The sequence below is a fragment of the Martes martes genome (genome assembly GCF_963455335.1).
Source record: "Martes martes genome assembly, chromosome: 5".
NCBI lineage: Eukaryota > Metazoa > Chordata > Mammalia > Carnivora > Mustelidae > Martes > Martes martes.
The window spans coordinates 62,899,361-62,926,978 of NC_137892.1; the positions used below are offsets into that span (position 1 = coordinate 62,899,361).

Consider the following 27,618-nt stretch of genomic DNA (forward strand, 5'->3'; position numbering starts at 1 on the left):
GGTCCTGGGATCGAGCCCCACATCGGGGCTCCCTGCTCAGCGGAGAGCCTGCTTCTCTCTCTCCCTCTGCCTGCCGCTCTGCTTGCTTGTGCTCTCTTCTCTAGCTCTCTGTCAAATAAATAAATAAAATATTTAAAAAAAAAAAAAAAGAAGACGACACCAAAACAAGGCAACTATTTACTGCAGTAATGGCAGTCGTACAAAAAAAAAAAAAAGTCCAGTTGTAAATACTATTTACATAGCAGTAAACAAGGAACTTCAAATATCAACCTAACCTAAAATTATCTTACATGTAATGGAAGGACTGTAGAGAGACAGGGTAAATATAGGAGGGTGAAAGGGGGACCATACAAGCTATGGAAAAGTTGAAATATCATTATGAACAGTAGGAAATGAGTGCAGGACACCAGAAACTTACAAATCAAGAAGCGGAAATTCATTTCCAACATGACAGAGGGACAAAGTCAACAAATTCTTTCCTCAAAAAGTTAAAATTTTAAAAAGCTGGATAAAACAAAAAACCATTTCAATACCCTGACATATAACTGAGAAACAGTTTTATTCTGGTTAAGAACAGCATGAGTCTGTAGCATTTTCACTGGAACTGTTCCCTTCCCTATACTATGCTGGGATGACATTTCAACCACGATAAGGTAAGGCATGAAAATCAGCACCTTCACTGCAGCTGTCAGAAGGGATTCGTAAAACTAAATAGGACTTATCCCACAAATGCAAGGTTGGTTTAATATCTAATAATCAATCAATGTAATGTACCATATTAATAAAGGAATAAATGACATGATTATCTCAACAGACACAGAAAAAGCATCTAGAAAAATACACTATCATTCATGATTAAAAACTCTTAACAAGGTACAAATAAAGGAGAGGTTCCTCAAACCAATAAAAGGCAATTATAAAAACTCTAGAACCATATCATACTTAATGATGAATGCTCTCCCCCTAAAAAGGGGAACAAAGCATACCTTTCAACTTTCTACTTCTGCTCCCATTTTACTAGAAGTATAATCAACAAAAAGAAGGAAAGAAAGCTACATTGATCACAGACATCCAGTTAGGAAATTAAAACACAAAACCTTTTATCTGCATAAGACATAATCCTACATATGGAGAAAATCTCAAGACTACACTTGATGAAGGAGTTCAGCAATGCAGAAGAACATAAGGTCAATACATAAAGTCCCATTGTATTTCCAAACTGCATATGACAAACAATCTTAAGAAAATAATTTCACTCAGAATGACATAAAAAAGATAAAGGACTTAGGAATAAATTCAACAAAGTAAGTTTAAAATTTGCATAATTAAAACTTAAGAACAATGCTGAAAGAAATTAGAAGTATCTAAATAAATGGAGAAATATCGCATATTCATGGATCACAAAACTCAATATAGTTAAGATGTCAGTTCTCCCCCCAAAGAGGCTTACAAATTTAACTCAAGCCCTATCAAAATCCCAAGGGGCATATTTATCTTTTAGCAAAATAGAGAAATTGATTATAAAATTTAAATGAAGTCAAAGAATCTTTAAATAGCCAAAATAATCCTGTGTTCATCAGGGATATTGGTCTCTAATTTTCTTGTAATATATTTATCTGATTTTGGTATCAGAATAATGTTGGCCTCATAAAGTGAATTTGAAAGTGTTTCCTTCTCTCTCTCTCTTTTTTTTTTTTTTTTAGAAGAGTTTGGTACTTTTTGAAAGGATTGGTATTAATTCTTCTTTAAATGTTAGAATTCGCTAGTAGAGCCACATGGTCCTAGAGTTACGTTTGTTGGGAGGTTTTCGATGACTGATTTATCTTCTTGTGAGTAATGGGTCTGTTCAGATTTTCTGTGTGTTCATGATTCAGATTTGGTAGTTGGTATGTTTCAGGAATTTATTTCTTCTGTTACCTAATTCGTTGGGAGTAGAATCTTATATACTGAATTCTTAATTTTGTTAGTTTTTCTCAATTTTATCATGTATACTAGAACACTTTAAAAAATATTCTCTAGTGAAATTCTGTTGATGCGTTTGTGTGCACATTTTGTATCAAGATCACTCTGCGGGTCTGTTTGATTTTTTTAAGTAAATTTATAGAGTTGTGCAATCGTCACCATAATCAGTTTAGAACTTTTTTTCAATCACCCTAAAAATCTTCCTGGATCTCATTTGCAATCAGTCCCATTACCACTTCTTAGCCCCAGGTAACTACCGATATGTTGTATATCTCTCACATTTCTGTTTTCTGGACAGTTTATGGAAATGGAATTAGAATATGTAGTCTTTTGCTGTATTCTTTTACTTAGAATAATGTTTTTGAGGCTCATCCAGTTTGTAAAATGTTTAAATAATTTATTTTTAATTGCTTAATAATAAAAAATAGCAAACCAGAGCACCTGGGTGGCTTAGTTGGTTAAGTGTCTGCCTTCGGCTCCAGTCATGATCCCAGGGTCTTAGGATCAAGTCCCACTTCGGGCTTCCTGCTCAGCAGGGAGTTTGCTTCTCCCTCTACCCTGTCCCCACTTGTGCTCTCTCTCCCCATCTCGCAGAAATAAATAAAATCTTTAAAAAAAAATGACAAACCAAATTCAACTATACATGAAAAGGATCATATACCATGATCAAGTGGGATTTAGTCCAAGGATGAAGGGATGGTTTGACATCCACATATCAAAGTGATAAACCATGTTAACAAAATGAAAGACAAAAATCATATGATCATCTCGATACAGAAAAAGTATTTCACAAAATTCAACACACATTTATTATTAAAAATCTGAACAAAGAGGTGCCTGGGTGGTGGTGCAATTAGTTAAGCATCTGACTCTTGGTTTCAGCTCAGGTCATGATCTCAGGGTCTTGAAATCAAGCACCACATTGTACTCTGTGTGGAGTCTAATTGAGACTCTCTGTCCCTCTCCCTCTGCCCCTCCCACCCCCAAAATAAATAAATAAATCTTCAAGAAAAAAGTTCCCAACAAAGTGGGTATAGAAGGAATATACCTCAACATAATAAAAGTTATATATGATAAGCCCATAGCTAACATAATATTCAGTGGTGAAAAGCTGAAAGCTTTTCTTCTAACAAGACAAGGATGCCCATTCTCACCACTTTCACTCGACACAGTACTAGAAATCATAGAGGCATCCACAACAGAAGGAAGAAATAAAATTATCATTATTTGCAGATGACATGATTTTTTATACAGAAAACTCTACAGACTCCACTGAAAACCTGTCAGAACTAAAAAATTCAGTAAAGTTACAGGATACTAAATCAATACACAAAAATCTTTTGTTTTTCTACATTTACAACAAACTATCAGACAGAGAAATTAAAAAAATAATCTTATTTGCAGCTGCATAAAGAAGAGTAAAATACCTAGGAATAAATTTAACTTAGGAAGTGAAAGACCCTTACACTGAAAACTGTAAGACACTGATTAAAGAAACTGAAGACACATAAAACTGAAAACACAAATAAATGGCAAGATACATCATGCTTGTAGATTGGAAAAATACTGTCAAAATGTCCACACTCCTCAAAGCAATCTACAGATTCAAAAAAATCCCTATCAAAATTCCAATGGTATTTTTCACAGAAATAGAACAATCCTAAGATTTGTATGGAACTACAAAAGACCTTAGCAGTTTTGAGAAAGAAGGGCCAAACTGGAGGCATCACAATTCCTGATTTCAAACTATTATTACAAAGCTACAGTAATCCAAACAGTATGGTCATGGCATACAAACACAAGATTAATATAAGATTAATTTGACAGAATTAATAGATTAATTAATTAATTAATTAACAGAACATAGATTAACTGAACAGAACAGAGAGCCCAAAAACAAACCCATATATATTTGGTCAATTAATGTACCACACAAAGGAGCCAAATATATACAATGGAGTAAAAGAGTCTCTTCAATAAATTATATTGAGAAAACTGGGCAGCCACATGCAAAAGAATAGAAATTAGACCACTATCTTACATCATACACAAAAACTAACTGACAATGGATTTAAGACTTGAATGAAACACCTGAAACCATACAACTCATAGAAGAAAACACACGTGGTAAGCCCCCTGACATCATTCTTGGCACTATTTGGATTTGACGCTAAAAGCAAAAGTGACAAAAGCAAAAACCAACAAGTGGGACTACAACAAATAAAAAGCTTTGGCTTAGCAAGGAAAACCATCAAACAAATGAAAAGGCAACCTACTGGATGGAAGAAAATATCTGCAAATAATTTATCTTGCAAAAGATTAATATCCAATATATAAAAAAAACTGATACAACTCAGCAGCAAAACAAACAAACAAACAAAAAAAAACAATTAAAAAAATAATGGGCATAAGATCTGAAGAGACAAGGGCTCCTGGGTGGCTCAGTGGTTTAAGCAGCTGCCTTTGGCTCAGGTCATGATCCCAGGGTCCTGGGATGCAGCCTCATGTGGGCGTACCTGCTCAGCGGGGAGCCTGCTTCTCCCTCTTCCTCTGTCGCTCCCCCTGCTTGTGTTCTCTCATGTACCCTCTCTCTCTCCCTCTCTGTCAAACAAATGATAAAATCTTAAGAAATCTAAATAAACATTTTTCCAAAGACAGAAAGATGACCAACAGATAGATGAAAAGGTGCTCAAAATCACTAATCATCAGGGAAATGCGAAACAAAGCCACAATCATTTATCACCTCTCACCTGTTAAAATGGCTATTATCAAAAAGATAAGAAATAACAAGGGTTGACAAGGATAAAAACCTGTGCACTGTTGGTGGAAATGTAAATTGATACAGCCCCTATCGCTAACAGCATGGAGGTTCCTCAACAAATTAAAAATATAACTACCATATGATTTAGCAAATCCATTTCAGGCCATTTATCCAAAGATAACACAATCATATCTCAAAGAAACATCTGTAATCCTATGTTCACTGCAGCATTAATCACATAGCCAAGGTGTGGAAACAATCTAAATGTCCACTGATGACAAGAATGGTTTATATATAATAGAGTACCATTCAGCCTTAGAGGGAAATTCTGCCATGTGGGACTATATGCATGAACTGGAGAGCATCATGCTAAATGGAATAAGCCAGATAGAGAAGGAGAAATAATGGTATCACTTATATGGGGATCTAAAAAAAAAAAAAAAAAAAAAAAAGTAAAGTTGAACTCACAGAAACAGTAGAATAGTGGTTGCCAAGAGTTGGGGGAAATGGACAAATGTTGATTAAAAGGTATGAACTTCTAGGGGTGCTTGGGTGGCTCAATGGGTTAAGCCTCTGCCTTTGGCTCAGGTCATGATCTCAGGGTCCTGGGATCGAGCCCCGCATTGCGCTCTCTGCTCAGTGGGGAGCCTGCTTGCCCCCCTCTCTCTCTGCCTGCCTCTCTGCCTACTTGTGATCTCTCTGTCAAATAAATAAATAAAATTGTTTAAAAAAACCCTTTAGGGCGCCTGGGTGGCTCAGTGGGTTGAAGCCTCTGCCTTTGGCTCAAGTCATGATCTCTGGGTCCTGGGATCGAGCCCCGCATCAGGCTGTCTGCTCTGCAGGGAGCCTGCTTCCCTTCCTCACTCTCTGCCTACTTGTGATCTCCGTCTGTCAAATGGATAAATAAAGTCTTTTAAAAAAAAAAAGTCTTAAAAAAATCCTTTAAAAAAAAGTATGACCTTTTATTACAAAATCAGGAAGTTCTGAGGTTCTGATGTAGAGTATAATGACTATAATTGATAATACTGTACTATATAATTGAAATTTGCTAATAGGATAGATCTTAAAGAGTTCTCAACACCAAAAGAAAAAGGTAAGTATGTGAGGTGATGGATGTGTTAACCCAAATGTGGGAATTCTCTCATGTGCATGACTAGAAAATCATTACATTAAAAAAAAATCATCATATTAAACAATTTAACGTATTTTAACTTTGCCAATTAGACCTCAATAATGCTAAAAAAAATGAAGGTGAAATGAATATATTTTGAAAAAAAAAAAATCTGAGAGAATTCGGTGCCAGCAGACCTATATAAAAACAAATGAACCACAGGGGCACTTCGGTGGCTCAGCTGGTTAAGTGACTGACTCCTGATTTCAGCTCAGGTCATGATCTCAGGGTTGTGGAATTGAGCCCTGAGTCAGACTCTGAGCTCAGCAGGGAATCTGCTGGAGACTCTCTCCCTCGGCTCCTCCTGTTCACACTTAAGCTCACTCTAATAAATCTTAAAAATAAAAAAAAAAAAAAAGAAAGAAAAAGGAAAAAAAAACCACAGGGAAATAAAGTAAAATGTATTTAAAAAGTAGAACTTATTGATCCAAAAGGCAAAGAAAAAGGTACATAACAGGTATGTTTTATACAGTAAGTAGTGCATATAAATAGAAGGTAGAACTCTGGGAAACAGTGTGGAGTTTCCGCAGAAAGTTGTAAAGAGAGCCATCATACAAGCCAGCAATTGCTGGGTATTTACCCCAAAGATACAAACATGGTGATCAAAAGGGGCACCTGTACCCCAATGTCCACACGGCCAAACCAGGGAAAGAGCCCAGATGTCCATCAACAGATGAATGGGTAAAGAAGATGTGGTATACATACAACGGAAAACTATGCAGCCGTCAAAAAATGAAATCTTGCCATTTGCAATGACGTGGATGGTACCAGAGGGTATTAGGCTAAGCAAAATAAGTCAATCAGAGAAAGACAACTATCATGTGATCTCAATCATATGTGGAATTTAAGAAACAAAACAGAAGATCATAGGGGAAGAGAGGAAAAAATAAAACAAAACCAAACCAGAGAGGGAGACGAACCATAAGAGATACTTAATCCTAGGAAACAAACCAAGGGATGCCAGAGCAGAGGGAAGTGGGGGGATGGGGTAACTGGGTGATAGGCATTAAGGAGGGTACGTGATATAATGAACACTGGTTATTATATAAGACTGATGAATCACTGACCTCTACCTCTAAAACCAATAATACATTATATGTTAATTAACTTAAATTTAAAAAATAAATTCAATAACAAAAAAATTAAGGTACCCTCTGGATGATTCAAGAAAAGGGGCACTAAGAAATTTTCTGGGGTGATGGTAATAATGCATTATATATTGATAGAGTTTGTGAATACAGATTTTACACTAAAAAAAAAACACACAAGAACAAATCAAAACTGTAAACAAATAGCTCTAGTTACTGATGTCAATTTACCTTATAAAGCATCTATATGTTAGGGATAGAATTGAGACAGTGTATATATGGTGTTTGACGTTAAATTCTTTCAACTTTGCTATTCTTTTGAAACTTTTCATAATTAAATATAATTATTCCTCTTCAAAAAAAATAGAAGGCAGATACAAATCCATATAAATAAGTAATTATATTAATTATAGACAAAAAACCTCCAATTAAAAGACTAGATTATCATACTGGGTTTTTTAGTGTTTATTTTTATCTCCCAACAAAGGATATATATACATCCTAGCATAAATTATGATTTCCTCTAGCTCAGACTGAGGCACCAGAGGACAATGAAGTAAAAGCAGCAAAAGATGACTTATAACAAGTAACATTTTAATGGACTAAAAGTAAATAATAAAACCTAACACAAAACCAAAACATTAATTCCAGCTATCATTGACAACCTATAAAACATAGTATTTTGCATATATTATCTCTAATCCTTTTATCAACTCTGCAAATATTATTCCCTATTTACATTCAACAAACTGAGGCAGTAGTTTTTTCTGCATTTTCCTAGGAGCTCAACACATTTACGGAGAGAAGCCAGGATTCTTACCCGTTTTCAGACTATTTCCAATAAACACTGTCTCAATAATAATGACTTAATATCTTAAAGTATTTACATAATGCTTAGTCATTTGTGGAAGCACAAAATTAAGATCAAAGTTATAATATTTTTAAAATATGTAAGTGACAACATAACAAGTGCAGACTTAATTTTGACAGCTATTAAACTTAACTTTTATTTATTTATTTATTTAATTTTAAAAAAATATTTATTTATTTGACAGAGAGAGAGCAGGAACACAAGCAGGGGAGTGGGAGAGGGCGAGGGGGGCTTCCTGCTGAGCAGGGAGCCTGATGTGGGGCTCGATCCCAGGACCCAAGCCGAAGGCAGACGCCCAACGACTGAGCCACCCAGGTGCCCCTAAACTTAACTTTTAAAAACACATATATCTAAAACTTCTCTACATGGTCCTTCAGATTCTGGTGGAGGGATAACCTTATGAAGGACAAAGTCATGTAAGTATAACAGTAAAACCAGTTTCTTGGTGGAAAACTAAGATAACTCATACAGAACAGTATTTTACACAGTCTGAAAACCATCTTTTTTTTTAATAAATACATGCATTTTTTTAAAGATTTTATTTATTTATTTGACACACAGAGAAATCACAAGTAGGCAGAGAGGCAGGCAGAGAGGGGGGGAAGCAGGCTCTCCACTGAGTAGAGAGCCCGATGCGGGACTTGATCCCAGGACCCTGAGATCATGACCTGAGTTGAAGGCAGAGGCTTAACCTACTGAGCCACCCAGGTGCCCTGAAAACCATCTTTTTCATGAATATTGTGATATTTCAATGCTGCCAATAAAAGCAGGGTTTTCTTCCCCTGATTTCAGAGAAAAATATTTACTAAAAACTGAAATCCTCAAAAAGGTAAGGCAAGAAGACTAATTTGAAGGTAGCTGATCTTCTATCTTGAAATAGAACACAAGGTATGTCACCAATATTATATTCCTTTGGAATTCAAATATTCTGGGTGTGTCTGAATATCACCCAATTTTTATATATAAATTTTATGAGCCAAAGCTTCAGAAATGCCTACTTTCAAATCAGTTATATATTATACATTTCTAAGGGCAAGTACCATGTCTCCCTTGTATCTCCAGCTTAGTATATGGTCATTGTTCAATGAATGATTCATTTAACCTTAGGATACTTCATGACTGTAAAGCAGTTGGAAAATGTAAGTTATTTATCCTAATATTAATATTACCCTGAAAGAATCCAGTGAACTCAATAACGAGCATGCAAATACTTCAACAGAAACTTAGATGACACTGGAAAGCCAACTTCTCATTCATAACTAAAAAATGATTATTGCTAGTCTACCTTTATTAAATTTTAAAATTGTGTGTAATTATTATGATGTGTTATATGTGATTACTACATATAATCACTTAAATGTAGATTTAAGTTTTCCACTGGGCTTTAAAAGTATTACCAAACACTTAAATTCAATCTAAAGGCATTTTATAATTCAGTTAAAACAATTATATTTTTCTTCTCAGATTAGAGTTAATATAAAAATAGGTTTACTCAGACATCATATTATTAAGCAAATTACAACAAATTCATGATAACAAAGTAAATTGTTAAACTTTAAAAAGGAATTTCTTGAGATACTGAATTCATTTATTTTTACTCTGAGTTGAAAGGCCAAAGAGATAAACCACATATGGCAATTAAAAATACAACTCCAAATGACTAAGGTACATTTCCATTGCATTCTAGAAATAAAGGCTTCCTGATATATCCTCTAGTTATTTTTAGCACTCTACCACAAAGCTAACAACTACTCCAGAAATTTGAAATTACCACCATCTATAAGAAAAAAATAAATTCACTGAACGAAAAGAGGAAAAATCTCATCACATTCTCAAACTAAAAGAGGAAAAACCTAATCACATTCTCAAATCACATTTGCAATGACTAGTTTATTCTAAAATCAATCCAGCCAAATTTTTCTAACTGCTTACCATTCTTTTTCTTTTTCTTTTTTTGGGGTGGGGGGACAGAGGGAGAAGGAGAGAGAAAATCTCAAGGAAGCTCCCTAACCACAGTGTGAGCTGTGAGCTGGAGGCAGGGCTTGATCTCAAAACCCTGAGATCATGATCTGAGCCAAAATTAAGAGTCGGACGCTTAAACAACTGAGCCACCCAGGTGCACCTTATTGCTTACTAGTCTTTTCTTCACTTCTAGGGGGATACCTGGAGAAATAAAATTCAGGAAATATTTATTTATTTATTTATTTATTTATTTAAAGATTTTATTTATTAGACAGAGATCACAAGTAGGCAGACAGGCAGAGAGAGAAAGAGAATGGAGGAAGCAGGCTCCCCGCCGAGCAGAGAGCCCGATGTGGGGCTCGATCCCAGGACCCCGAGATCATGACCTGAGCCGAAGGCACTGAGCCAACCCACTGAGCCACCCAGGTGCCCCAAATTCAGGAAATATTTAAATAATCTTATGGCAGAAGAGCCAAATACACCATTAGCTAGAGAAGAGTAAAATTTGAAAACTGTGAGGGGCACCTAGGTGGCTATTTCTCTCCCTCTGCTTGTGCACTGTTGCTCTAAAATGAATAAGGAAGGGGGGAGCCTGGGTGGCTCAGTGGGTTAAAGCCACTGCCTTCAGCTCAGGTCATGATCCCAGTGTCCTGGGATCGAGCCCCACATCGGGCTCTCTGCTCCATGCGGAGCCTGCTTCCTCCTTTCTCTCTGCCTGCCTCTCTGCCTACTTGTGATCTCTGCCTGTCAAATAAATAAAATCTTAAAAAAAAAAAAAAAAAAAAAAAGTAAGGAAGGGGCACCTGGGTGGCTCAGTCGGTTAAGCGTCTGCTTTTGGCTCAGGTCATGATCCCAGGGTCCTGGGATCCAGCCCCGCTTCGGGCTCCCTGCTTGTGGGGAAGCCTGATTCTCCCTCTCCCTCCCCACTGCTTGTGTTCCCTCTCTCGCTGTGCCTCTATCAAATAAATAGTTTTAAAATTAATAGATAAAATAAGTAAGGTAATCTTAAAACAAGAAAACCTGAAACTTTTAAAAAGCATACTAGCTTCACGCCAGAGTCTGATTTATAAAAACTAAATATCTACTTTAAAAAGCAACTTCTCTCAGGAAACCTGTGAACCTGGCCTAAAAAGGTTTTAGCTACCCATTTTCTACTGACTTACATAGTATGTTCAGATGCTTGTTTTCATTTCTTAATCACCAGTCTTGAAACAAAATATGAAACACTTGCATATCCTGACTCTGCCCTTTCTCAAAGGCAGTAATCCCTATCAAAACTGATCTAAAATAAAGCATTTATGTGAATAAATGCTATTTAAAGCCCTATATTTAATATCAAGAATCACAGGCAATGTATCTATGTTTGAGATTTTCACATTTAAAGGAAAAAGCTGTCATCAATACAGGTTTAACAAGCTACCAGATACAGCAGGAAAGACAGGCTCAGAAATATGTGGCAATGTGGATAAAAGAAATGCCAAAGTTACATACTGAGAAGGTACAGTAATGATGTAACATACTTTAATTTCAACTTTCCCCATTAAATATTATTCCTCTCAGTTCTGCTCTGAACAGGGAAACCCAGAAAATTAATCATTTGTGATAAATTCTAAAGGACTGAGATGCAGCTAAGCACTTAACCTACAGATTAATAATGACAGAAGTAAAAATGTTCCACAAAGCATTTTTATTTCAACTGGCAAAGAAAGGAAATAAAAGGAACCAAGTGACTTCAAGTAATAAAAAGCAGAAAGCTAGCTTTTTTAGTGGTTTGTTTTGGCTACATTAGTTATAGAAGGTTTAAAATCAGGTCATTAGTCTTACGTCACTATTTTTTTTTTAAGATTTAATTATTTGAAGAGAGAGTATGTGAGAGCAATAGAGAATGCACACACACAGGCGCGCGTGCACACACACACACACCCCCACAAGTGGTGGAGGGGGAGGAGGAGGTACAAAGAGAGATGCAAGATCCCCACTGAGCAGGTAGCCCAATGTGGGGCTAGATCCCAGGATCTCAAGATCATGACCTGAGCTGAGGGCAGACGCTTATCCATTTAACCAGCTGAGCCACCCAGGCGCCTCCTCTCGTCACTTTTAAAGTCTCAAGAACAACCCCATTCCTACCCATGAGCATCATTACAAATATATTAGTAACATGATGGAAGCAGGCAGGCAGAAGCCAAAGCCAGATGTCAAAAAATTTAAAAACCTTGTACACCAGGCTTAGATGACAAGGAAAAGAGCACCAGTAACTGTCTTCCTAGATCATGGAAAGAGTAAATAGGTCCTTTTTATTCCTCTCCAACCCACGTCCAAAGGGGACACCTCTTCCCCATTCCTTGATAACTAATCTCCATATTGAAAGATTCTTCCCTCCTTCCATCCATTTTCTTGCCTTCATTACAATTTTAACCAATTTAGTTTTCTGTTGAATGACCACTTTTCTCCCCCAATTCCCTCACCTTTGCTTCTGGGTTTTTGTTTTTTTTTCATCTGTTTACATATCTGGGTTCCTAATTCCACGAAGAAGGAATACACACTGTGATTAACCAAAGAAATTCTATGTTGAAATAGAAAAAAAACAAAGAACAAAAAACAAAAAAACCTGAATGTGGCCCTCTAATTTCCCCAATATAATATCTGCACAATACATACCTATTTCCTAGTAATGCTGCCCCTCACTCATGAGAGCTGAAAAAGGTTCATTACTCATAAACAAGTTTACTCAAAAATAAGTTGATAAATGATCGAATATATGGACTCATAGAGAACTATTATCTAAATCAGCACCTTCCAACATTTACTTAAAACAATAGTCCAACAAGGTGTTCCACAAAAAAATGGTTTCATAGTCAAATCACAAATCACATGAGGCTCTTAAAAGAATCTAAGCAATCCTGAATTGAAGAAATTTAAATTTATTGTCCAGCTTTTTCCAAACTTTGCTAATGAGTCCCTTTTTCGGCAACATTTATTAATACCTCATAGAACATGCATTTAGGAGATATTAATCCTAACCACTAATTAAAATATATCGTGCAAAATATCATCTTATAATCTTAATGGTTCTCAAATGCGAGACCATTTGAAGAGCCAAAAATGAATTTACACAGAAAATAATTACCTTGCTAGGTGAGAGTGACTCACTTTAAATATCATAGGTCTATTGATCTTACCTAGGTTCATTTAAGAATTAGACTGTAATCACCATTTGTGATTTTTTTGTTTGAAAGGGGAATGAAGAGCAAAATTTTCCTTAATGTCAAGTGTATCATACGAAATGGAATATTTATTCTACAAATATTAAGATATAAGACTACTGTCATTTCTCTCTTTTCATGTTTGATCCCTCTCAAGTGGGAGAAAAGAATGAGATTTTGTGACTCACAAAATCTAATTACTACAAAGACATGTTACATATGAATTTATCAGAATGTATGCTACACAGTAACAAAAAATTTTAGTAAAAATGTATCAATTTCCCCCTTAAGGTTAATTACCAATTATTTACTTCAAAGGTTTTAAAGAGTATATTTCAAAGTACACACATTTTACCTGAAAGCTCCGTAAAGTGGTCTGTACCAACAGACAAATGAACAAGGAGTAAAAAGCAAGAACCACAGGATACTCAATCCAAAATCAACCCCTCTTGAAGCATCAACACAAAACCAAGCCAAGCATCCGAAGATATTTAGAAAGAGTGTTACAGCGTGGACTGTGGAATCAAAAAACAAAATAGAAATGTTTACATTCAAGTTATGAATTCATTCAACAAAAATTGTAAATGAAAAAATTCTTCCTTAGAGCAAATGTATTCTACCCCTTGCTTCCAGCTAGTATCTTTCAAAAAACATTGCTGTTTCTTACACATTTGGTTTGAAAACAGTATATACAGGAAAATGAGTCCTAACTTATGCAGTGTTTAGCAACAATTCGTTTGGTCCTCTCCTAATGGGCCATTACCAGAGAAGCAGTGCCTTAAGGGATTCCTCCTTGAAAAGAAAATACTTGATGTGGCCCCTGATTCAAGGCCCTGCCAAGGAAAAGAACCAGGACTTGGGAGGAAAAAGAGCCTACACACTGAATTACATTTTTACAGAGTAGCTGCTGACTCCTCCCAGAGTGGACTATACAAGGAGGAGAAAACTGGAGAAGTGCTCTATGCAATCTCATTGTAACATTTTTAAGCGATTAATTAGAATCATTGAACTAAAAATACTAATACAGTAGCAGTTTCAGGGACTACATATTCACTCTCTCAGGATTATTCATCCTCATAGGGTTATCATTTTTTAAAGTGCTGGGATAAATACAGTGTTTTGGAAGAGGATCAAACTTACTTTTAAAGAAAGAAAATAATGCATTTCAGCTGCTGTGGCAGAACTTTCTTTTAATTAATGCACACAGTTAATGGAAAACTCTTCATATGTTGTTAATAATTACATATCCAGAAAGACCTAAAACAAAAAATCTGAGGACCATTTAACTATACTTTGATCCTAAAGAACTACACTTACTCATTATAATTAATAACCTTTTTAAAGGATTTTTTAAAAATTTATTCGCAGGCTGAATTAAAAGAAATAAATTCTTTTCAAAAGTTAAAATAATGTTCGATGTAAATACAAGAAAAATAGACCAACAAACTCCTACTTGAATTAAAAATAAATGAAAAACCTAGCAAATCCAAATACAAAAATCCCAACTTACATTAGAAACTTTAAAATCTTTTCAACTGATAAAATAAAACTAGTAATTAACAAAACAAGATGAAGACATACATTATAGGGTACCTCTAAATTTGGTTTAACGACTAGCTAAATACACAAACTCTAGAGAGTAAGAGAAAGGGCACCAGAGGAAGAATGAAAACACATGGGTTATAGAAATGTACTATTGAGCTAATCAACCTCTACATTTCAATTTTTCAGCTATAAAAATACAGGAGCTCTTCCACGTTTAAAACTTCATTCCATTATATTACACAAAGAAGACTCTTCCTTATTAAATTTATTTAGAATTAGGGTTTCTAACTTTCACGAAAGCCAGTTTACTAATAAATTTACTCACGATCTTTTGCCTCAGAATAAAAGTAGTTTTTGTCAATGGCTTAAAAACAGATTTCAAAAGACCGTAAAATAGAAATTAGTTTTTAACGTTAAATGGGATCCAACTGCCTGAAAAAGTTTTATGTATTCACAACATTGTACTTCAAACTTCAACCTTAAGAGAATTTTTAAAGGTTTATCTCCTAATTTGCCTAAAGAAAGAAAGAAAAATATGGATATGTGTATTAAGGTTCATTAAAAATTCCTCCAATTGATAAAAATATCAATTTAATTTTGTGTAATCTATTAAAATTCCTTTCTAAATGTTGTCATAGTAACCAAAAACCATGATCAATAAGTAATTTATTTGTACCCCAAAGAAAAGTATAATGTCCTGGCCTACTTACTAAACTATCAGTCCACTTACGCACAGATCTAAAAATACACAGAAAGGCAAGGTAATGTGAAACACATGATTCTCTGTTACTAATATCAATCCCATTCCAATCTACTTGGATTGGATTCCAGGTGTACATATAACACTGAAGAAATTTTTAGGGCATTTTGTTTACATGATGTGTAAGTTGAATGACTCAACTTCACAGGAAATTTCCATTTGCTTTATTAAGCACTCGAATCTGTTATTAGTGGACCTAAATTTGCAATTATCACTATAATATTCTTCTTGATAAGCTCTGCATTACAACACAGACACCTAACATAAACAGATTTTAAATAGTATAATTATCTTCTTCACTAATTCACCTTTAAATGACTTGGTTTTTTTTAAATTCAAGAATATACTCAAAGAGGTTAAGATTCATTTGACAGTTGATAGTTCTAATTGCTTCAGTTCCTTTACAGAGTAAATTATTTATTTCAAGTAAGGTACCTTTGAAAGTATATCTTCATCTTATTTGGGATTAAAGCACAAATTACTTCTTCATTTTGGTACTCTGTAAATTGTACAAAGTGGAAATCTAGACTCTGGGCTCTGGAGCCAAGCTATCCAACTACAATCCTAATTGTTGTGTAGTCTTGAACAAGTTACTCCAATTCACTAAGCTTTGGTTTCCGTATCTTGGGGAATATAGTACCTGCTCATAGTGTAGTCAGGAGTTAATAACATCATGTATATAAAGTGATTAGTACTGTGCCTGGCACAAATAAATCCTCAATAAATGTTCTCTTTCATCATAATTATTACTACAGGGTGAAAGCACTCATCAACTCTGAAATCATTAACAGGTTGACACTTCCTGAAAATAACTTATTAAAACAATCTCCATTCTATGAAATTTAGAAACATCACTGAGCTAGAACTAGATCTTACCTTATTCCAGGTAATGTTTCTTTAAATAATGAGACCTCTTTAAATACTTTAAATCTGTCAATGCAACAGGATTAAGAAAAACTATATTCTAAAAACCTTAGAAAGCTATATATTTCTAAAACAAAACAGACCTATTTTGAAACAACTAGCAATAGTAAAGTAGCCATTCAGTTAAAATTAATTACCTTTCCCAATCAATCTTTATTTACTCAATTCCTTGTAGAATTTTCTTCCAACCCCTATCTCTCCCAAACAAAGCCTGTTTTTCCACTAGGTCAAAGGACTTATACTTAAAATGCTAGGCCAGGTCTGCCCAATAAGAAATAATTACTATATATATGCACATATTATATATTGATTAAATAAAATATATGGCTTGTTTACATGTACAAATATAAAATCAAAACCTTTAGTGTTAAAAATATACAATACTGGGGGGAGGCGGGGAGGGAGAGGGAGGTGGGGTTATGGACATTGGGGAGGGTATGTGCTACGGTGAGTGCTGTGAAGTGTGTAAACCTGGCGATTCACAGACCTGTACCCCTGGGGATAAAAATACATTATATGTTTATTAAAAAATCAAAATATATATATATATAATACTACCTACACTGGAGATTTAGCAAGATACTAGATCAACAACAAAATCTCAAAGAAAAACTAAAAGTTAAGAATGTACTATCCATAAGAAATCACTACTCATATTCTAAAGTAGCTTCACATATGTGAAGAATGCTCCGAAAAAATTTTGAGGAAAATAGTCTATTTAGGAGGGGGAAAAAACGGCTCCCCAAATATACAGTAACACATATAAATTTCCTCCATCAAGAACGCACACTACAAATTTTCTTCATTACCCAGCAGTTACGTAGGTGAGAAGTCATGACAGCTACACCTCTCCTACTAACATAATAACATTAAAAGGGGCTAAGACTACTGTTTGGAATAAAAGTGAAAGACAGTAAGCTGGAATTCTGTGTACATAGAACAAACTGTTAAAGAGCTTTACATTTTATTTTAGTTATTACATGAGTTGTAATTATACTCAAAACAATGCAAGCACCACAGCCTAAATATATGTCCTAATGTTCTATTTAGTAAAATATCCTACATTAACTAGGTACTTCCAAAAATAAAGGTACTTATCAACCACTTGAAAATGAAAAGTAAATTGTGCTCAAAGCTCTAAGAAAATTATAATACTATTTTATGGCCCTTTTAAAAAGTCATAATGCTTTAAAGAATTTTTAAGCAGCCTTCATTGCATAAAAATAGAATAATTTTTTCAAAACAAATATAACCTAGATAATATTTTACGACTATTCCTTTTCCTCAAAAAATACTATATATGTGACAAAGAAGTCCTTTCCTCAAGAATGCCAGGTCTCATATATGCTTTCCTCAGTTTAGATTGTCACATAGTTTAATTCTGCAATACCTAAATATGTTTCACTCTGAAAATTAAGAGCATACAAAAAAACCCATTTGTGATACTATCCTTAATATCTGAATTCCAAAAAGGGTGGTTTTTGACAATAAAACATACACTCTTGAATATACAATTTATTTTATACTTACACATCCACAAGTAGTACATAATCTTTACTGTCTTCTGGAATTCTACAGGAATGTCTACAGAAAAATCCTGATAAAAACAAGGTCCCACAGGAAAATTGCCAGGGAGAGGTGGCCAATTATTTTTTCTTCCTGCAAATTAAAAAAAATTATATTAGGACCAATATGGGCTATTCTTATTTTTGGTTTCATTATAAAGAACATTATTTGTTCTTTTAATAGATGTTTTATATATTGAATGCTGTATCTCTACATTCCTATATTTGTACAGCTTGAAAGCCAAGCTCTGCATTTTTAAAAATTTTCCTGAAATAGGGGCACATGGCTGGCTCAGTCAATACAGCATGCAACTCTTGATCTAGGGTTGTGGGTTCAAGTCCTACCTTGGGTGTAGAGATTACTTAAAAATAAAATTGTAAAAAAAAAAAAAAAAAAAATTTTTCCCCAGAGTATCACTTTAGAAAACATTAGATGGTAAAATATTTTTCCAGTGTCATATACGTACAGTTGATACAAGAAGCAAAAAAAAAGAGCACAAAGACATACCCTGTGACTACCCTGAAAACAGACTTATTTCTCAAAGTCCCAAAAGTCTGTCATGAGGTCATGCAGTTTTTAAGTATCTACAATTTCCTCTTCAGCATCTTAAGTCTTTGAATATAATTCCCAGGCCAAGTGGAGAGGGAAGACCAGCTTCTGAATCTTGAGTTTTCTACTGCTACCTCCATGAAGAAACACATGATTAACTAATACCAAGGAATCAAATTTGGAAATCCCAAAGTCTGAAAAAATAACACTCTAAATATCCATGTAAGAAAACCATAAAACTAGGAGAAAATATGAAACAGTCAGAAGAAGGAAGCTAAGGAATTATAACACTTCAATAAACCTATAGGAAAAATAAATTCAAACTATCAGGAGGGAAAATGTGTCCTTATAAAGAAATGAAACTGAAAATAGGGCTTCGGAAGCAGTGGAAGCAATAAAAACACTAAAGTTAAAGAAGTCAAAACATTAAAAACAGAAGGTAAACACAACACCTAAAGGCCACTTCTCATTTTAGAAATGATATGCCACAATTTTTGAAAATTCGATTTTATATATTTTGTACAGAAGAAAACTTTATAGTGGGAAAAAAAAGAATGACCTATGTCTGATTCTTCCCAACATGTCTGCGCTATTTATATTTCTTCCCAAATTTCATATTCATTTCTCATACAAGTCCCATACTATCTGAGAAGAGCAGAGAATAGCAATGTAAGAACCGGGATCTGAAAACAAAAGTGCCTAGCCATTTATTGGCTAGGGGTCGCCGGGTACCTTAAATTCTTGAAGACTTGGTAAAATCTGAAGACATCTATAAAATCTGACACTTCTTCATAAATTTAAGAGTAAAAATAACACGAGAATAACTATACCACCCTTCAGGGAATTATACTGATAATTAAGTGAGTTAATAGATGGTAAGTACTTACATGTGTAACACACCACAAAGTCTAACTCTTAATTTCTCACTGTTTGTTACTATCTTTACTTCTAAAATATCTCCCATAGAAATAACTTATATTAGTCAATACTAAGGACATAGGACAGATTTTATTATAGGTATTTCAGGAACACTGATCTCAAATAAACCTTTAGTTTCTCCTTTTACTGATATTGTCTCTGATGTTACAAGCCAACAAAATAGCCAAGGATGAATGTGTCCTCATGAGGCCCTAGGCTTATACATTTCTTTTAATAATCTTTGAATTTTATTTTTCATTTTTATTTAAATTCGCTAGTTAACACACTAGTAATACTAGTTTCAGTGGTACATTATAATGGCTCAACACTTCCATAGAATACCTGATGCTCATCACAGCAAGTGCCCTCCTTAACCCCCAGCCCCACCCACCTCCCCCTGGTAACCAGCAGTTTGTTCTCTACAGTTGAGTGTGTTTCTTAGTTTGCCTCTCTTTTTTCCCCCATTTCTCCCAATGATCATTGGTTTTGTTTCTTAAACTCCACAAATGAGTGAAATCATGCAGTATTTGTTGTTCTCTGACTTACGCATACACAATCTAAGATAAGGAAAAAATAGATCAGTACATTGTTGCTGACCTAGCCCTGTCATTCCATCACTATCCTAGACAGAGTAACAATGACTTGTCTAGATCTATAACCCCTTAGCCAGATACTGCTATCTTTCTCTAAGATACACCCTGGAAGTGGCCTTTGGTAGTCACAGTCTAAAGAGATTTCATAGCAAATGATCAATTCAGTACTTATTTCTTTGATATAATTGAGAAACCCGAGGCTTCCCAGAATCATGCCACACATTTTTTAATATGATTTGACAGGTGGGTTATATTGCTGAGGACAGGGGCAGATAATTAGAAACTGGGCTGACTAAACAAAAAGAGCCAAATTTAGGGCACACTGCCATGTACTCTCAAGGCTTCAATAGACTCAAAGAGGGTCCAAGTGCAGAATCAAAGGCTCCCGGCCAAACACCAAAATTATCATATTCACATTCACTTTCTGTGTGATAAGGCTAACACTGTTATAATCTATCAAAAGACATGCAAATCAGCCAAGATCAGACAGCTACAGAGTAACAAGTAGGAAATCTGCTGTCTAATCTTGCTAGAACAGGAAAAAACGGCCTGGCTTTATCCGTAAACCAAATGAATCAGAGCTAGCACAGGCATAATTTAAAATGTTTAAAAGTTATTTTTATTTCAAACTTCTTTGGATACTACCATGTTGACTGAGATTTTGCATTTCCCGTTCTCGACGATCTAATTCTGCTGCTTTTCTTTCTAGTTCTTCTTGGCGCTTAAGAAGCTCAGCTTGGGCCAAAGCATGTTCCTTAAACAAATAAAATACCAATGAATGAATAGGTTGTCAGAGTTGGAAAATCCTATAACATAACTATGCTATCTACCCTCTCTCTCCCTCTACAATGCCAGAAATATTAAGTTTATTTATTTTTTAGTCATCTCTACACCCAATGTGGGGTTTGAACTCATGACCCTAAGATCAAGAGTCATACAATGTCAGAATCTCAATTCAAACGCTCTTCCAAATTACAGGAATTCAGGGGTGCCTGAGTGGTCACTATCACCAGGCTCCCTGCTCAGTGGGGAGCCTGCTTCTCCCTCTCCTCCCTGCTCATGCTCTCTATCTCTGTCACTATCCCTGTCTCTCCCTGTCAAATAAATACATATAATTTTAAAAAGTATATATAGGAATTCACTCAAGGTTACAGTTTCAGAAGATATTATGGAGCTATTTGACTGATTTTGGTTTTTTGGTTATGAAAACCATCAGTGAGAATACTGGGCACATTTAGAACAGGACAAAATTCTCTCAGTAAGAGTAGTCAGAATCCTATTTGGGAAAATAAAATTAAAGTGACTTCTGTGCTAAATGAGAATGAGGAACAAAGGGAACAATTGAGGCAAAACAGACAAAGGGAGAAAATGACAACTGAATTGCCTCTTAAGAATTGGTTTGCGGGCGCCTGGGTGGCTTAGTCATTAAGCATCTGCATTCAGCCCAGGTCATGATCCCAGGTTCCTGCAATCGAGCCCCACATCCGGCTTTCTGCTTGGCGGGAAACCTGCTTCTCCCTCTCCCTCTCCCACTCCCCCCGCTTGTGTTCCCTTTCTCTGTCTCTCTCTGTCAAATAAATAAATAAATCTTTTTTAAAAATTGGTTTGAATGGTACCTAGGTTTCCAATGCAAGAATATACAGTATCTTCTATTTTAGAAGATAATGAGATGAAAGAAGAATACGATCAAGAAATTCTGGTTTGTAATTTCATCTGCCTTTATGTAATACAAGGCATCCTATTCATCTCCTTTATTCTCATATTTTTACCACCTGCTACTTCCTACCACAGTCCTTTGCTTAGCCATTACAACCCTTTTCCAACGGTTTCTATTGGTACTATAACAGCATCGTGCATTAAAGAGTGAAACCAACAAAAGGCAACAAAAATTTCAGAAAACAAATTGTTCAAGAGGATAAGTGAATTCAAAAACTGTTAATAACAGAATAAATATTATAAGCTGAAAAAGAACTATGTTAATAGGGTTGAAAACTAGCTAACTCAGAATCAAAGTAAGTTAAAAATTAAGTAGGGCAAAAAAAAAAAAAAAGTTAAGGCAATGTATAAATAATTCTACTCCGAAGATGTTATTGATAATATAATTTTCAATACAAATTTACACACATAACATCAACTAACCTTTGCAATCTGTGTATAAGCTGGATGTTCCTCTGTTGGTTTCATTATTGCTGGTTGTGTACTGGGTACATTAGGCATTTTCACAGTGCCTGGTGGAGGCTAGGAAAATTTAAAAAAGGACAAATTATGTAACATAGAGATCCAATTTTAACTTCTTTCAAAAGGCCTAACCCCAATAAAAAACAAAACACCAATCCTCTCTTCCTCTGCTAGTATGCAGTAAAGTGCTGCTTCAGCTCTCCATCTCCATTTTCTCAAACTCACTCGTTCCTCAACTCTCCAATTTGGCTGCTACCTCTACCACTATATCACAAACACTCTCTTGGAGGATGCCACATGTGAAAACACAAACAAAACCTTGAAGGATTGCTTTTTAGTAAAATAAAGATAGTGCCAAATCGAAGAATTTACATCAAGGTTAATTGTTAATCTTTCCACCAAAGAGAGGTATGTCCACCATTATTTAAGTTTCCACCTAAAAAGTTAATAGGAAAGGTTGGCTGGAAAGATGGCAGAGTAGGAGGACCCTAAACGCAGCTCCTCCCACATATACAACTAGATAACACCCACAGCAGTGGAAATAACCCTGGAAACAGCCCAAGGACTTCCAGAACACACTCCACAACGAAAGGCAAGGAAGAGTCCACATCAGAGGTGATATGAAGGGCGAAGACACAGTCTGGGAGCAAAAGGGACCACAGTCAGCCACAGTGGAGAAGGCGCCAGTGGCACAGAGAAGAGCGGCAAACAGACCTTCAGACTGGGGAGCCTGCTAACAGGAAGGATGAATCTCCATAGCTGCCTCTGAAATTTCATGAATTCTTAAAACCACCAGGACTTAAAACCTAGAATTTTAAAAACCAGCATGCTCAGCTCTGGGTGAGCCCAGAAGGTGTTAGGAAACAAGAGTTCCTCACCTTTAAGAGACAGCATGAAAAACAACCTATGCTGCTTAACTTGCTTACACCGAACCAACCCTGCCACATGTGCTTTGGCAGATCAGCCCTTCCCAGCCATGCTCCCCTGAGTCCTGGTGCTGTGGAGTCCCTCCCCCAGAAGATCATCCTGCCAATACCACATGTCGTGACCTGCTTGTTTTGCAGGACTGCGGTTGCAGCAGTGGCAGGTATTGTTTCACAAGTAGACCACTGCACATCTTGCTATTCACGATAGGTAAAGACAGCATTGGCAAATATCTGGCCTGAAGGGAAAAGATGCCAGAACTCAACAGCAGAGTACCCACAACATAACCTGGGGAACATGGACACTGCACTACAGGGTACTATAATACCTCTTCTTCAATGGCTATTATTAAGAGTAAGGTAAGTAGCTGACTTCTCTAGCACAGAGAAACAGACACAAAGTCAAACAAAATGAGAAGACAGAGAAACATCTCCCAAGTGAAAGAACAGGATCAAATCACAGCAAGAGACCAAATTAAAATGGATATAAAAAAGATACCTGAAAGAAAATTTAAAATAATGATCACAAAGATATACACTGGACTGGAGAAAAGAGTGGAGGACTTAACACAGTGAGACCCTTAACTCAGAGATTTAAAAAAAAACAAACAAAAAAACCAGAGGTCAAGAACACAATAAGTGAAATTAAAAATACACTTAATGTAATAAATAGTAGGCTTGATGCAGCCAAGGAATGAATTAATACCTGGAAGATAGAGTAATACAAAGTAACCAACTTGAGCAAAGGAAAAAAAAGTATACAAATTGAGAATAGTATTAGGGAACTCAGCAACTCCATCAAACATAGTTACATCCACATTACAGGGATCTCCAACGAGTGGGGCAGAAAATTTACCTGAAGAAACAGTAAATTTACCTGAAGAAAACAGTAAATGAAAACTTCCCTAATGTGGGGAAGGTAACAGACATCCAGATTCCAAAAGCAGAGAGATGCCCCCAAAAATTCAACCCAAGAAGGTCCACACCAAGACACAAAGCAATTAAAATAGCAAGAAATAGGAATAAAGAAAAAAATGTTTAAAGCAAGAGAAAAGACAACAGTTATATACAAGGAAAATCCCATAAGGCTATAAGTGAATTTTTCAGCAGCAACTTTGCAGACCAGAAGTGGCACGATACATTCAAAGTGGTAAAAGGGAAACATCTGCAGCCAAGAATGCCCTACCCAGTAAGACTATCATTCAGAATAGAGAGCTGAAGAGTTCCTCCAAAAAGCAGACCACTAAACCAGCCCTTTAAGAAATTTTAAAGAGAACTCTGAGTTAAAAATAAAGACCGTGAGAGTATGAAAAGTAAAAAGCACAAAAGCAGCAAAAATAAATATTTCTGTAAAAATCATTGAAGAGATTCATAAAATAAAAGGATGTGAAATACGACAGTATATACGTAAAAGGTGGGAGGAAAAGGAATAAAGAATGAGTTTAAACTTAAGTAACCATCAACTTAATATAGAATGCTATATGCAGAAGATGTTACAAACATAATGGTACCACAAGTCAAAACCCAGTAATAAATATACAAAGACTAGGGGCGCCTGGGTGGCTCAGTGGGTTAAAGCCTCCGCCTTCGGCTCCGGTCATGATCTCAGGGTCCTGGGATCGAGCCCTGCATCTGGCTCTCCGCTCAGTGGGGAGCCTGCTTCCTCCTCTCTCTCTGCCTGCCTCTCTGCCTACTTGTGATCTCTGTCTGTCAAATAAATAAAATAAATTAAAATATATATATATACACAAAGACTAAAGAGAAAGGGATCCAAGCATATCACTAAAGAAAGCCAATGAACCATGAAAGACAGCAAGAAAAGAATCAGGAAATCTACAAAAACAACCACAAAACAAGTAACAAAATGGCATAAACACATATCTATTAATAATTACTTTGAATGTAAGTGGACTAAATGTTCCAATCAAAAGACACAGGGTGACCAAATAGATATACAAGACCCATGTATATGTTGCCTACAAGAGACTCATTTCAGACGGAAAGACACTTGCAGATTGTAAGCGAGGGGACAGAAAAACATTTACCATGCAAATGGATGCCCAAAAAAGCCAGGGTAGCAATATTTACATTGGACAAAATAGACTTAAAACAAAGACCACAAGAGACAAACAAGGACACTATGTAATAATGAAGGGGACAACCCAACAAGATAGAACTGTAAATATTTATGCACCCAACATGGGAGCACCCAAATATATAAAACAGTTAACAAATATAAAGGAACTAATCAACAGTAATACAATAATGGGGATAGTAATGGGCTTTAAGATCCCATTTGCATCAGTGGACAGATGACCCAAACAGAAAACCGACAAGGAAACAGTGGCTTTGAATGACACAGTGGCCCAGATGGATTTAAGACATATTCAGAACATTCCATCCTAAATAAGCAGAATACACATTCAAGTGCACACTGGACATTTTCCAGAATAGATGACATATAAAGCTACAAAAAAAATAAATAAACAACAACAACAACAACAACAACAACAAAAAACAAAGTCTTACCATGCATCTTTTTTGACCACAATGCTATAAAACTAGAAATCAACAACAAGAAAAAACACAGAAAGAGCACACATACATGGACATTAAATAACATGCCATTAAACAATGAATGGGTCACCCAAGAAATCAAAAATTACATGGAAACCAAAGGAAATGAAAACACAGTGGTCTAAAATCTTCAGGATTTTAGATGTCATTTAGGTGCCTGGGTGACTCACCTGGTTGAGTGTATGACTCTTGACTTCAGTCATCAAGTCAATGGTCATGGTCTCAGAGTCATGGGATCGAGCCCTGTGATGGGCTCCATGCTCACCACAAAGTGAGATTCTCTCTCTTCCTCTGTCTCTCCCTCCACCTCTTCCCCTCACTCATATGCTCTCTTTCTCTTTCTTTCTCTAAATAAAGAAATTAAATCTTTCAAAAAAATAAAAATAAAATCTTTGGGATGCACCAAAAGAACTTCTAAAAGTTTAGAGGAATACCAGCCTACCTCACAAAGCAAGAAAAATCTCAAGTAAATTACCTAACCTTATACCTAAAGGAGCTAGAAAAAGAAGAACAAAACCCAAACCCAGGAAAAGGAAGGAAGTAAAAATTAGACCAGAAATAAATGATAAACTAAAAAAACAACAGAACAGATGCATGAATCTAGGTAGAACCTGGTTCTGCGACAATATCAACAAAACTGATAAATCCCTCAAGACTCATTATAGGAAAAAAGAGAAGAGAACCCAAATAAACAAAATAATGAAAGAGGAGAAATAATAACAAACACAACAGAAGTACAAACAATTTTAACAGAATATTATGAAAACCTGTCCACCAAAAAACTGGACAACTCAGAAAAAACAGATAAATTCCTGGAGATATATAACCTGCTAAAACTAAATCAGGAAGAACTAGAAAATCTGAACAGACCAATCACTAGCAATGAAATTGAATCAAATAGTAGTAGTCAAAAAACCAAAGTCCAGGACCAGACAACCTCACAGGCAAATTCTACCAAACATTAAAGAATTAATACCCATTCTTCTCAAACTTTTCCAAAAAATGCAAGGGGAAGGAAGACTTCCAAATTCATTCTATGAGGCCAATACCCCCAATACCAAAACCAAATAAAGACACCACGAAAAAAGAGAACTACAGGGGCGCCTGGGTGCCTCAGTGGGTTAAAACCTCTGCCTTCGACTCAGGTCATGATCTCAGGGTTCTGGTATCAAGCCCTGTGTCGGGCTCTCTGCTCAGTCGGGAGCCTGCTTCCCCCTCTCTCTCTGCCTGCCTCTCCGCCTACTTGTGATTGCTCTGTCAAATAAATAAATAAAAATATTTCCAAAAATAAAAAATAAATAAATAAAAATAAAAATGAGAACTACAGGCCAGTATCTCTGATGAATATAGATGGAAAAGTTCTTAACAACTACTAACTATGTATTTAACAAATCATACACCATGATCAAGTGAGATTTACTCCCAGGATGCAAGAGAGGTTCAGTATTTTCAAATCAATTGAGGTGACACATCACAAAGGATAAAAACCACATGATCATTTCAACAGATGCAGATAAAGCATTTCACAAGGTACAATATCCACTCATGGATAAAAACCCTCAACAAGGTAGGTCTAGAGAGAACATAACTCAATATAATAAAGGCCTGATACTAAAACCCCAGAGCTAACACCATACTCAATAGGGAAAAACAGAGCTTTACCCCCAAGGTCAGGAACAAGACAAGAACATCCACTCTCAACACTTCTATTCAACATAGTATGGGAAGTCCTAACCACAGCAATTCTACAATAAAAAGAAAAAAAGGGAACCTGAATGGCTCAGTCATTAAGCATTTGCCTTTGGCTCAGGTCATAATCCTGCAGTTCCAGGATTGAGCCCCACATCAGGCTCCCCGCTCAGTGGGGAGTCTGCTTCTCCCTCTGCCCCTCACCCTGCTCATGCATGCTCTCTCTCACTTACTCACCCACTCACTCTCTCTCAAATAAAACGTTAGGGCACCTGGGTGGTTCGGTCAGTTGAGCATGTGACTTGATTTTGGCTCAGGTCATAATCTGAGGGTTGTGAGATGGGCGCGCATCTGGCTCCACACTCAGGGTAGAGTCTG

The 27,618-nt window shown here is 35.8% G+C and overlaps 1 protein-coding gene and 1 pseudogene across 2 annotated transcripts in view; both read right to left on the minus strand.

Annotated features, from left to right (window-relative positions):
- The window catches only part of LOC308342884 (large ribosomal subunit protein uL23-like), a 1,151,147-nt pseudogene that overhangs the window by 501,658 nt on the left and 621,871 nt on the right, over nt 1–27,618 (minus strand). The window lies entirely within an intron of this gene.
- SCAMP1 (secretory carrier membrane protein 1) overlaps nt 1–27,618 on the minus strand; it is a 127,126-nt gene that overhangs the window by 47,674 nt on the left and 51,834 nt on the right. Inside the window, exons 3-6 of the mRNA XM_080803560.1 lie at nt 22,013–22,111; nt 20,519–20,627; nt 17,778–17,906; nt 13,374–13,533 (exon numbers count right to left, since the gene is read on the minus strand). Of these exons, the coding sequence (XP_080659686.1) occupies nt 13,374–13,533; nt 17,778–17,906; nt 20,519–20,627; nt 22,013–22,111 (497 nt within the window). The remainder of the gene's footprint in view (nt 1–13,373; nt 13,534–17,777; nt 17,907–20,518; nt 20,628–22,012; nt 22,112–27,618) is intronic.